This window comes from Equus przewalskii, chromosome 3 (assembly GCF_037783145.1).
Source record: "Equus przewalskii isolate Varuska chromosome 3, EquPr2, whole genome shotgun sequence".
Classification (NCBI taxonomy): domain Eukaryota; kingdom Metazoa; phylum Chordata; class Mammalia; order Perissodactyla; family Equidae; genus Equus; species Equus przewalskii.
Genome location: NC_091833.1, coordinates 18820883 through 18833514, shown reverse-complemented (window position 1 = coordinate 18833514; position 12632 = coordinate 18820883). Strand labels below are relative to the sequence as shown.

The following is a 12632-nucleotide window of genomic DNA, read 5'->3' as shown; positions in this document are numbered from 1 at the left end:
GACCCCAAACGTCAGCCCCAACACTTTGAGGTCCAAAGAATCAAGTCTTTCCAGGTGGTCAGCTCCTCATTATTGGACATACCTGGAAGAGCACCTTCCATGACAGACCCTTCAAAGACCAGCTGGGTGAACTCGGGCTTGTTGTCATTCTGATCTGTCACCGTGATCACAATCTCCATCGGGTCCTCGATTGCATTCCCATTCGAAGACACAGCATGAGAGAAGAGCTGCAAGAGCCAAGTGAGGGTTACTTGGGCCCCAACAAGAGTGGGAGAACAAGTGGAGAGGAGGTCTGCCCAGAGCAGAGGGGACTCTACTTGGCTTCCACTCCCTCCCACTCTCCAAGACCCAAGGATGGACACACCCAGCAGAGAACTTTTCTCACACCTGGGCTGCTGCTTTAATCACATCATGACACTAGTTGAGACCATGACACGATGTGAAGACCCATGAGCTGGAAAACACAGCCACCAGGTCAGAGGTTCCACTTCCCACCCAAGGGCTGGGGGACCAGGCCTAGGAGATACAGGTGGAAGGCTCAAACACCCTGACTTATTCCAAGCAGGGTAAATAGTGTTTCCCCCAGATTTTTCTGCATTTGGCATCAATGATTTACCTCCCAGCTTCCCTAAGCCCATATTGCTACCAAGGCCCAGAAATGGTTTTCACTCCCAAGATCATCACTGGCCTCTTCCTTTGGGTCAGGGACTTTTAGCCCCAAGAAAAAGTTGGCATCTTGGGTCTAACTCACGCATGATGCATAAGGACTCTCCCCTCCTTATTCCTAACAAGGAAAAAAATCAACAACCCCCAATTTTTCCAGGTTCTCCTGTTATTTCTCCTTATTAACAAGTCTAGAGATGTCAAAATAAGCTCCTCTCATGTCCAGGGCATGTGATCTAGGGGTGCAACATGGGTTGACCAAAAAATTTTAGAAGGATGTGACCCCACCATTAATAACCTTCTAAGAGATACTCACAATGTACTTGGAAATTTCTTCTCTATCCAGAGGCTCTGTCACCTTTAACCATCCTGTTTCTCTTTCAATAATAAACACACCAACAGGGGGTGTGTCGGCTCCTTGGCCAGTGATGCTATAGAAAACCTTGGTTTCTTTGTCCCTGTTAGATTTTATCTAAAGACAAAACAGAAAGAAACAGAATTAGCAAGGAAGGATCCTGACATTGGGTCTTTTCCCTTTCTCTCTTTGGTCCTTCTCAGCCAAATTCCTCCCAGAGATATAGAGAACTTCTTTCTCTACCTGAACCAGATTCTTAGGAAATGGGCCTTTCTCATTTTCTGGGCAGCTGATAGGAGGGATAACCCAGTCTCTCTTCTGTCTTCTAAGACCATGGTGGGAGCTGGGAAATGTGAGCACTTCTGTATGGGTTCCAGAGACAGCCTCCTAAAAGGAAAGATGGAGAATAAAATGAGATAACACAGGAGAAATATGACCGCCTGAACAATCCAACCTACCCAGTCAGCATTTCCAGCCTTTGGAGGGAAGTGTATGGTTTTAACTTAATAACAAAATGAGCAACCAAAACAAAACCCAATGAACCCTTTCGCCGTATCATAAAGATGATGTTCTCTTTTGATCCTTCTTAGTGTTGGGAGTTCAAATAATCATTATGCATACGTGATTACAGCTTCAAGGGCCTGATATTACTTTACAACTTATTTCCAGCCTACATATCACACCTGTTGTTTTTAATAGATTATACTCTGATGATTCAATATCAGAGCTTATTCAACAACTGTATACTTAAGTGTTTTAATTTTCTTTTATTTTATGTTTTTCCTAGGGATATAGGTCCCCAAAGTGGAGTTATCATCCAAATAAGTAAGTTTTGGGAATTGGTACTAAGAACGACTTTGTGATCAATACAAATTCCTTATTCTTGTTGTGTCATTCTATCTATATGGTTTCCATTTGTTCTAACAGAGGCTGTTGGGTGGAAACCAAAAACACCCTTTGAGATTTGCATTGAACAGCTTCCATGTGCGATAAAGATAACTTTATGCACACGCCGGGAAATAAGATAGTTGAAGATGGAAGGAAAACATCCTCCAAATTGTTTAAGTGCTTTAAAGTGATTACTGGTAACACAGTAAAGGGTCCAGAGGACAATCCATCTCCCACCCTCCACACAGCCACGGACCACTCTTTGCCAAGTGTGAGTCAAGCTCTAGTTCCTGACTTTTGAAATTTGATTCAAAATGCACAAGATAGATATGAGATACGACCAGATAGCATCACAAAATCCTTCCCAATCCTGCATTCCTGATACTGGTCACTCACACACCCCTTAGCGCATGCACACGCGCACACATACCTCCCCCCCCCCCCCTCGCATCCTTGCTTTAATCTCCTAGAGGAGTAGTCCTGCCTGGGCCAAGGGCATGCTCTGAATCCTCACTGTGGCACTTCCTCCTCTTAGGCAGATTATTTAATGTCCCACGGTTTCTGAATGTCTAAAATGGGAATAATATTAGTATCTCCCTCACAGGTTCTTGAAAGGATTAAATGAGATACTAGTAATGCAGATCAGGCACTGAACACCTGAAACATGCTAAGTGCTCAATAAATGATAGTGATGAAGATGACGGCTGGATTGGTTAGAAAAGACCAAGTTATGGTTTTAATGAAGTCGAGTTTGAGATTTGCTTTCAGCACAGGAACCAAGTATTAAACCGACGACCACACTGTATCCTGAGCCTAAAAATGCCCATCTTACACAGCCATGGGGGGAGAACAGGCACTGATGAGTGAAGACAGATTCATCACAGAGAGGTAAGATCACCATCCTTTCTCCTAATGCAGGACCACCTGGCCTCACAAGGGCCTCTTGAACTAGAGACAAACCAAAGTGGACCTCAAACTAGCTGTGGCAGAGTTGGTACCTACTACTCAATATCCCTTCTCCTTTTCTTATCTAAAAACAAAAAAACAAAAAAAAATCTGTTTCTCTCCATATATGTATCTCAATTTTATATCCAGCAATTTGCCAAGTAAACTACATTTTCTATACTATACTTGCAGCTAGGTGTGGCCATGAGGCCAAGTTCCAGCCAATGAGATGTAAACATTATTTGCTTGAGAATTCCAGAGGCCTCTTAAAAAGGCAGACAGACAAGAAAGTGATACCTTTTCTTCCTCCCTTCCTCCTTATCACCTAGAATAAAGATGTGTGACTGGAGCTCCAGGAGGTGTCTTGGATCATGAGGTATCCTTGAGGATGGAAGCCATGTGGCGAGGATGACAGAACAGAAAGGAGGAACCTGGGCCCCTGATAACTGTGGAGTCCCCATACTGGCCACAACTTACCCTTGGATTTCCTTAACTTGAAAGAGAAATACTCTATTTTGCAGAAACCACAGTAATTTGTGGGTTTTTTAATAATACGTATTTGAACCTAATCATGATACAGCAGTCATGGAGGCAGAGGCCAAGTTGGCAGAGGTGGGGAGGAAAAGTTGAAAAACCAAGCTCAAAATTGTCTTTTGGACAGAAGAGACTTCCACGCACAGTTGCGAGCATGAACTCGCCATTCTGAACTTAACACTTGAACGCTTGAGTCAGGGAGCTGTGCTAACATAGTTCTACTAAGTTCCGCATTTTTCTGGTCTGTCCAATCACACCAGGGAGAAAAATTAGATCTGTCAGGACTATTAAGTTCCTAGAATCTCAAGTCTTCGGGGAGAAAAACAGGAGCCAGCCTGAAAGGCTCTGGCATTTACAACATGCTCCACACGTCCCAGGCAGCCGGAGGATGGAAGTAGAATGGCCTCCAGAGACGCATATTGTAGGAAGCACCAAGGGAGCAGTTTAGAAACCGGCAGAGCCATTTGGCTTTGGGTAACAACACCCAAAAACATTCCTGCCAAGAACCTGGACAGATATGTATCTGACCATTCATGGCCAATCCATCCATCTTTTCCATTCAATATTTCCCGAGCTCCTGGTAAGTGCCAGACCGAGGGCCAGGCACTACAATTACAAAGGGGAAGGATCCTGTGGAAATGACAGTCCAATGGGGCAAAAGCTTCCCACTGATTCTTCCTTTTCTGTGCCAAGAACCTCCCCATTAAAAACACAAAGAGCAAAACAATCAGAGAATTGCCCTCTAGTTCATTGTTCTGTATGTTCATTGTAACAATTACTGAGTACTTACTAAATGCCTAGCATAGTTCTAGCACTTTACACGTATTCACTCATGCTGTCATTGTTATGTCCATTGTGCAGAGAAGGAAATTCAAGCATAGACAGGTTGAGAGATTCTCTCAAGGTTATTCAAGTAGTAAATGGCAGGGCTGGGATTCAATCCCAGACAGTATCTGTGCTCTGACCCACGGAAACAAAGTTAATGACATCTTGCCATCATTCTACCTGATCCCTCTCCACTCAGCAACAAAAAATCCCCTAAAAGAATTAGTTCAGTTAGACCAACGGTTCTCAACTGGGGCGATCTTTCCCCCTAGGGGCATTGGCAATGTCTGGAGACAGTTTTGATTGTCACAACTAGAGGAGTGTTCCTGGCATCTATGTAGTGGGTTAAGGCCAGGGATGCCGCTAAACATCACATAGTATACACAGGACAGACTACAACAAAAATTATCCAGCCCCAAATGTGAATGGTGCCAAGGCAGAGAAACCTGGATTAGGCAGCAGACTAAAACAATGAGAACTTCCAAGGAACACCCCAACGTACATGGTGGTGGTGGTGGCGGTGGTGCTCGTGCGTGGCTGCCTTCACGGTAACCTTGGTAGAGAGCTTCCTGCGGCTGGAGTCCCAGGCATGGACAAGAAAACTCATCTCCGGATTATGAAGCTGTAGAGGCCGCTTGACCATAACCACACCATCTGTGCCCACTCTGAATCGGGTGTCATCAGAAGCATAGACTGTCCTCGGCTGACCAGTGCATCCTTCAAAACTCACTGTAGGGCAGAAATCACAGTGATTAGGAAATCGGGCAGGTTAAAGACAAGAGCATTCCTGCTCTAAAAATCGAACTTGAGTCACCCACCAAAAGCCTGACACACAAAACAAGCACAACAAACCACACTCTGGTGACAGAACAGCGATGATACCAAAGTAGTCGATATCACACTATGCCCTTCACAATCACAGGGCGACTGTTAATTGTGATCTGATTTTCTTCTCATCTACTTGTAAAGTGCAAACAGTCACCTGTCTAGAAAGTAACATCTCCTTTTCAACAGCAATAAAAAACGGGGCCTCTCCTTCAGATGGCTCTATGACAATACGAAACCAGACCACTAAAATAACTGAGACCAAATACCTCTAAGAGTCCATGAGTTAGGGACCAGGGTACAGTGAGGGGCTGTGGAGAGTCTACACTTAAATTAGCAGTTTACATTTCCATAAACGGTGGCCGATGATAAGAGAGATTATAAGATAATAAGAGGGAGGCGGCATGGCATAATGGTTAAGAGCATGGGCTCTGGAACAGACTACCTGGGTTCAATTCCCAGCTCTGTGACCTTGGGCGAATTATTTAATCTCTGTGTCTCCGTCTACCCATCTGTAGAATGAAGGCGACAGTAACGACTAGGGTTGTTTTAAGATACATAAAACAGTACCTGACACATAATAAACACTATATTAAAGTTTGTTATATAAGCATTTAAAAAGCAAATGTAGCTTTGGTTAATCATTTATTCAGCCCCCACAAGTATTCCACAAAAGACACAGATAACTGTCAATATTTATTGAGTGCTGATTCTATGCTTGCAGTATGAGGCGCAGAGGAGAAACGGATCACTGTCAGTTGGGGGAGACAAGGATGGTTGCACAGGAAAGTCTTCAACCCGGTCATACAGGGCAGCAAGACAAACCCACAGACAGAAAAGGATGACCTGGGTGGGGGAACGTTATGACTAATGACTCAGAGAAAAAGCTACAGTCATGCGTCACTTATCGATGGGGATACGATCTGAGAAATGCATTGTTAGGTGATTTCATCACTGTGTGAACATCACAGAGTGCACTTACACAAACCTAGATGGTACAGCCTACTACACATCTAGGCTATATGACACTAATCTTCTGGGACCACCATCGTATATGTGGTCCATTTTTGGCCAAAACGTTACGTAGCACATGACTGTACTTAAAGCTTTATAGATATTAAAGTATTAAAACTTAAGAAGTATTAATACCCAAAGCTGGAGAAGCTGTACTGAAAAAATGTCTACACTAAACATCAGTGTCGCAAAGGATTCATTCAACAGATATCCCCCAAGCCATATGCCAGAAACTGGGCTGGCCTCTAAGGACAGACTATAAACAAGAGAGACCAGGCACCTGCTCCCCGTGGGCATACGCTACTGTGGAAGAGGCGGGCGAATACAGAAACCAATAATTTCAGTTAGTGACAAGTGCTAGACATAAAGGAATTAAAGAGGGTGACAAGAGTGACGGGGAGAGGGGAATTGGGGAAGGTGTAACTTACATTGGATGGTGAGGGCAAGCCTCTCTAAGGTGGAGGCATCTAAGCTGAGACCTGAAGGAGCCAGTCTTGCAGAAACCTGACTCAAGAGCCTTCTAGGCAGAAGGAACAGTCGACAAGACAGTTCATTCTGGGAAACTCTCAAGTTGGCCTGTTTTCCTCCCCTTCAAATGATTGCTCCTCATCCCTCCAATGGAATTTCTATTTTGTCCAAGCGATCTTTTATAAAAATTCCTGCTCCTCTGCCCATTTTACAAGGCTAGACACCTCTACATTCATGAGGATTAGGTCTCTGTCAGAAAGCCCTAAAGCCATCCAGGATGTCTGGGCTGCAGTTTTCATCTCTTCCACCAGGGGCCACCCTTGCAAAGATTTCTGAAGCCAAGAGCCCCACCCTTACCAAAGAAAATAAGACCATGTTTGGGTGTGAGACCGTAAGCACCATGATTATCCTCATTTTGAAGATGAAAAGACTGAGGCTCAGAGAGGTTAAGAAATTTGCCCGACGTCCTATAACTAGTAAATAGCAGAACTGGGAGTGGCTCTTAACACAAGTTACGCGAGTCTCGTGGTTGGCTCTCTCTTACCCTGGAGAGACCCTATTACGGCCTTGGATATTTTTAAAAGAAGTTTTTGCCTCCAAGCTAGGACCCAAAGATGGTAGACATCTGAGGCTACTTCATGCAGTAGCTGGGAGTCTGCTACCTGGCAAATAAATTGAGCAGCCAAATCAAGAAGAGTTAGTTCAGAGGAGGGAGCTGGGTCCTTCGAACAATCACTCACCCAAGCCCTGCCTCCTAGTTTGTAAAAAAAATCAAAACCATGTGCCCACCTCTACTCTCACCCTTCAGGCTGTTTCTCCAACTCATTCCCCAGATTTGAGGGGGTGCGGGTGAAGTGTTCAGGGGAAGGCTATCATAAACGACAGGAAGAGGGTTACGACAGGAAGAACCCCAACAAAGGGCTGGTCTCAGTCTGTGACTGCATTATAAACTCAGATCCCATCAGGTTCTTGCTGGGTGGCCTTAAGCAGAATGCTTAACCTCTCTGGGTCTCAGTTTTCTCTACTGGAACATAAAGGATACCGCTGGTCAAGCCTATCTCTTCAGGGTTTAGTGAAGATTAACCCAGAGGGTAAATGTGATCACAGTTTGAAAGCTAAACAGCAATGCAAGTAGAAGGAGATGATTATTATTTCTGTGCATTTGGGTAGATAAGCTAGAAGACAAGAATTTGCTAAATGAATAGATGAACCATAAAATGACAACAGAAGCCAAGAAGAAATGCAAAGTCGAAAGATAGGCAGATATTGCCCTTTAAGACTAACACAGGAATTTCTTTTCCAACTAGCAGAACAAGATGCTTTTCAAATAACCCTCCCCCAATGTCATCCCCCACAGAAGTAATGGGGTGACGATCGGAATGTGTTGGGGGCTTGTCATATAGGCAGGGAACAAGATCTGCCCTCATTTATCACACTGAATTCCTTTCCCCAGCTGGCCCAGATCTGGGCAGTGAAAGCTGGGACAAGCATGACTGAACTTGCACAGGGTGGCAGCCTGAAAATATGAAAATGGCTTTCCAAATAATTTGATGCAAAGTGCTTAACTGGCGTTGGGGCGTCTAGTCTTAATGGTGGCTAAGCACCATGCTTTGAGAAGAGACAGAAGTGTGCACGACAGACAGGCAAGCCCCAACCTGAATTTCTGGGTGCTCATTAAGACACTTTATCTTTCTGTGCAATCTGATTTTCTGGGCTGATAAACTGGAAATTATAAGAACGACTGAGGGGATCGCCTGCTCCCGGAAGGCTCTGGGAAGGCTGCCTCGACCCTGGCAAGGGCTGGACAGTGTCTCTGAGCCACACTGAAGGCTAACGCCAGCACGTGGGAGGAAATAAGAATGGCAAACTGTTGAAACCAGAGGATTGGTACATGGGGATTCGGTGTACCCAAACATTTCCACCAAAAAAAGTTAAAAATAAAGCCAGCAAGGGACTAAGTACTCTGTAAGCCAGCAGGTCTTTTCCTACACCTGTCATTTGGTCACTTGGTCTAGAAAACAAATCCCAGTGACAAGAGCCAAGAACACATTGGCCATCTCTAAATAGGAAAATCTTTTCGCCACAGTAATATCATCACCGCCATCAAAAACTACAGCTTTAACTACCTTTTGATAACTATTTTATGAACATTTTAAACACATGTAGCACATTATGTGTCAGGCTCCATTCTAAGCACTTTACAAATTATTAATTCATTTATAATCCCAGAACTCTATGATGTTGCTATTATCAGTGTCCCCTTTTTACAGATGGGGAAATTGAGGCAGCTAGTTAGGGCAGAGCTGGGACTGGAACCCAGGAAGTCTGAGTTCATGCTCCTAACTGTTCTGCCTCGTTCCTCTCTCTAAAAGCCAGATCCTTACACTGTGCTCTTTCTGTCCAATTTTCTGATCTAACCCCCACCCCCAGCCAACCTCCAGCCACCCTTTGGGGTTGGCACCACCATCCCCATTTTCTTTGCCCTAAATTATATGCTGGTGAGGGCAGGAAACGTGCTGTCCGAGTAAGCTCTCTTCACCCACTGTCCCCATACACAAAGTGGGGACATGCTTTCCAGAAAGAATAAAAAGGACTACTCATTAAGAAAGAAAGAAAAAAAACCCCAAAACATGAAGACGACATTCTAGAACAGTAAGGAATCTACACACCAGGAGGTTAACGTAATTTGATTGGGGGGGGGGGAGGGGGAGATTGAAACAAGTGTGGTTGGAATAGGGGTAGGAGGCAGGTTGGGGTTTTTTTTTTTTAACATATTTTCCTTATACATCTTTATATTCTATTGTGTTTTACAATTGCAGCGAATTACTTTTTAAAATGACAAAAACAAGAATGACTTTTTTTTTTCCCATCTTCTCCCCAAAGCGCCCCAGTACATAGTTGTATATTCTAGTTGTAGGTCTTCTGGCTCTGCTATGTGGCACGCCACCTCAGCGTGGCTTGACGAGCAGCGCCATCTCCGCATCCAGGATCTGAACCAACGAAACCCTGGGCCACCAAAGCAGAGCGTGCAAACTTCACACCCAGCCACAGGGCCGGTCCCAAGAATGACTTTTTAAAAGTATCTTTAACACACTGTGATTCTTGCATGTAGGTATTCATCCTACAAGCACCCCATTTTCTAGTTTATTTGGCAGAAGTAGTAGCTTTAATCAGAGGACCCTGGAAGAGATGACTGAGTTCAAATTAAAATTAAACCCAAGTTCAAGAAAAGCTTCTGGTCCTGGGGCTGGCTTTGAGTGCTCAGCAACATTCTTTGCTTGGAATTGCCGTCTGCCACAGACCAGTCCTGCGTGAAGGATCCCATTTCTTCTCCCACCCCCGCCCAGCCCCGTAACTGGAATGTGAGTGGGTAGGAATAAGACAGTCTCAAAAGCCTCTATGTAGTTCTGGGAGATGTTGAGATTTAAGGACAGGGCCCTGCTACCAAAGCAAGCTAACCATACTTAGTCGGTTAACTAGTAGGATAACCTAGTGTCTTAGAAGAGACTACTTGAAAGCAGTGTTTTCCCCCCACCACACACAAAGGCCCGCATTATGGATTGTTTCAGAAGGCATTTCTCACAGTTAACACCAAAGAACGCTGCCTTTAGCTTTATTTCAAGGACCATTTAAACTTGAGCGCTCAGCCTCTGGAAGAGAAAGTCATGCACACAAGCTCAAGGGCAAGATCAGAGACCCTTCTGTGGCTCCTAGGGGTCGTGCTGTCATTGCATACCCCCAGACCAAGGGCTTCAGTTTCTAACTTAAATACTGAAGATAAAAGACAAGAAGTTTAACTTGATGGGCGAATGGAATCCTGGGGAGACAGACATATATACATATATCATTGAGCCGTGCAGAAGTTTCTTTTTGGCGGTTAGGAGCGGTGTTTCTAACCCCAACCACAAAGCTGTAATTCTCCACAGATACCACTGCCTATTAAACTTATTTCTAGGTTGACCATCTTAGATGACACTGGGTGATTCTGGAATGTCTTCCTTTGATGGGTGTCCATGAAATCACCAAACATTATGGGTTTATTGAGCACACACACTCAGCAAAACGCATAATTTTTTGTTTAAAAAAGGAAAAGGATGCGGAGGGCTCCAGCTGGTCCACACTCGGGGGATGTTGAGGAGATTCAAGTCACACTAGGAAGACTGACTGTCTTTTTAGCCCCGATGAGTCTCTGATTCTATGTGTCCACTTGCTACTGAGAACTATGGACAACACAACCTAATAGCCTTACTGGATACAGCAGCCCTAGCTTATAAAATGAGGAAACTGAGGCTCAGAGAAGTCTTAGTGAAAAGGCTTGGCCAAGCCACACAGCCATGAAGTACAAGAGCCTGTGGTCTGAAGCCACTGTCAGGACTTCCCCACCAGGCAGCCTGCCACTTAGTACTGATCTGATAAACCATTTGCGAGGCTAGGCTAGTTGAATAGCTACCAGGAAGTCAGTTCACATAAATGAATGGGACAGTCGAGGAGTAACTTCTGGAATGAGATTAATAGCAAAACTTCCCCTCTCTCCGTCTTACCCTTACACACGCTCACTCCCCCTCTTGAATGAACACTGCACGTTGGAAATCTAATTCCTTGGAAATTCAGTTCCAGGCCTCAGAAAAACAAGGGCAGTCAGACAGCCAAGTGAAGGAGGAAGTTTTAAACTTCACATTCAATAATGTTCCGCTTTAGGTGACCACTGTTACACAAGCTAAGTCAGAGTTCCTCTAATCAGTCAGTTTAAACCCCAAACATTTTTCTGGGGAAGATAAGCAGCCTGGAATATCATGCTGTACAAGCACAGCTGGCAGCGTGTGTCCACAAAGTTTGTGTGTTGTGCTCCAGGGGCGTCATCGGCCGGGCGCTTGTACCCCCTCAAATCTCCCTTGTTGACAGGTGGCTCCCAGGGGATCCCAGGCATGGGAAGTTTACTCCTTATTGAGTGCTTTCTCCCAGCCTCCCAACAAATCCTCATCCAGAACAAATTATAAAAGGTATCTTCATTTAACTTACACTCTAAAAACAGATGCCAACGTGTCAACAGTGAATGCTGCCTGGGAGTCTCCTTCGCTTCTGTTTCCATCAAAACAAACTAGTGTGGAGACCAGGGAGTCAGCACAGAGAAAACAACGAGGTTATAGATGAAGGAAAAATTAGCTCAGGCCCCTGGGAAGGAGAGCCGGCAAGGATAAAGGGGTGGTCCATCACCCTCCACCTTTCCCTCTTCACTGTAAGGTGACTCATGCCGTCTGCATCACTCCAGCGGTGTATTTTTGCGTCCTGATCACGTTTCCGCTTGGGTTAATGTTGTTTTAGTTCTCGGACAGCAGACACCATGGATGTTGCTCAGAATCAGCTCAGTGAAAAATGTCATAAATGGCACTTCTGGAGCTCGTTAAAAGCAGTGCAAATACTTTTATAGTGTTACGTTTTTGTAAATGGAGTCAAACCGAGTTAGGTTCAAATTCCAGCTTTACCTCTTAGGTGCTACAGTAGACAAGTTATTCTGACCTCCTTTGGGCATCAGTCTCCCCATTCTGCAAATGGGGACATCCTCATTTCCTTCAAGGGATTGCTTCAAAGATTCTTTCTTCAACGATATTTACCAAGCCCTTGCTCTTTGCTCAGGCATCATTTTACGGCCTGGGAAATCTGCTCACCCATTGCATGCTGGGCCCTGTTCTAGCACTGAACACCCAGCCATGAATACAACAGGTGAGGATGCTTGCCCTCCTGCGGCTGACATTCTAGCGAAATGAAGTAACGTTATGTGCGGGTCCCACACACACAGGCCTACGAGCTGCATTGGCTCCTGCTCCTCAGTCTACAAGGGCCAGAGGACACGCCCCTTGCCCCTCTTGAGAACAAGGCCAGAAAAGAAAAGAACTCAAGTTTTAAATCATTTTCCTTTCCTGGACAGTTCAGAAGTGGCCAGCACCCAAGGATATAACTTCCCCCAGTTCAATCTCAATATCCCTTCCTGGACGGGGCTGGAGAGGTGGGGGCTGCTTCTCTGCTCAAGTCTGAGATGGAGGGCTTGACTTCCGTTCTCCAGGGTGGACGCTAACTGGCAAGGAATCTCGGTCAATTTATTTAAAAAAGGCAAGAG

The 12632-nt window shown here is 44.9% G+C and overlaps 1 protein-coding gene across 1 annotated transcript in view; it reads right to left on the bottom strand.

Moving 5' to 3' along the window:
* Positions 1-12632, bottom strand: part of CDH1 (cadherin 1) — a 72627-nt gene that overhangs the window by 20975 nt on the left and 39020 nt on the right. The window contains exons 3-6 of the mRNA XM_070613767.1: positions 4713-4939; positions 1262-1405; positions 980-1135; positions 83-227 (exon numbers count right to left, since the gene is read on the bottom strand). Coding sequence (XP_070469868.1) covers positions 83-227; positions 980-1135; positions 1262-1405; positions 4713-4939 — 672 coding nt within the window. The remainder of the gene's footprint in view (positions 1-82; positions 228-979; positions 1136-1261; positions 1406-4712; positions 4940-12632) is intronic.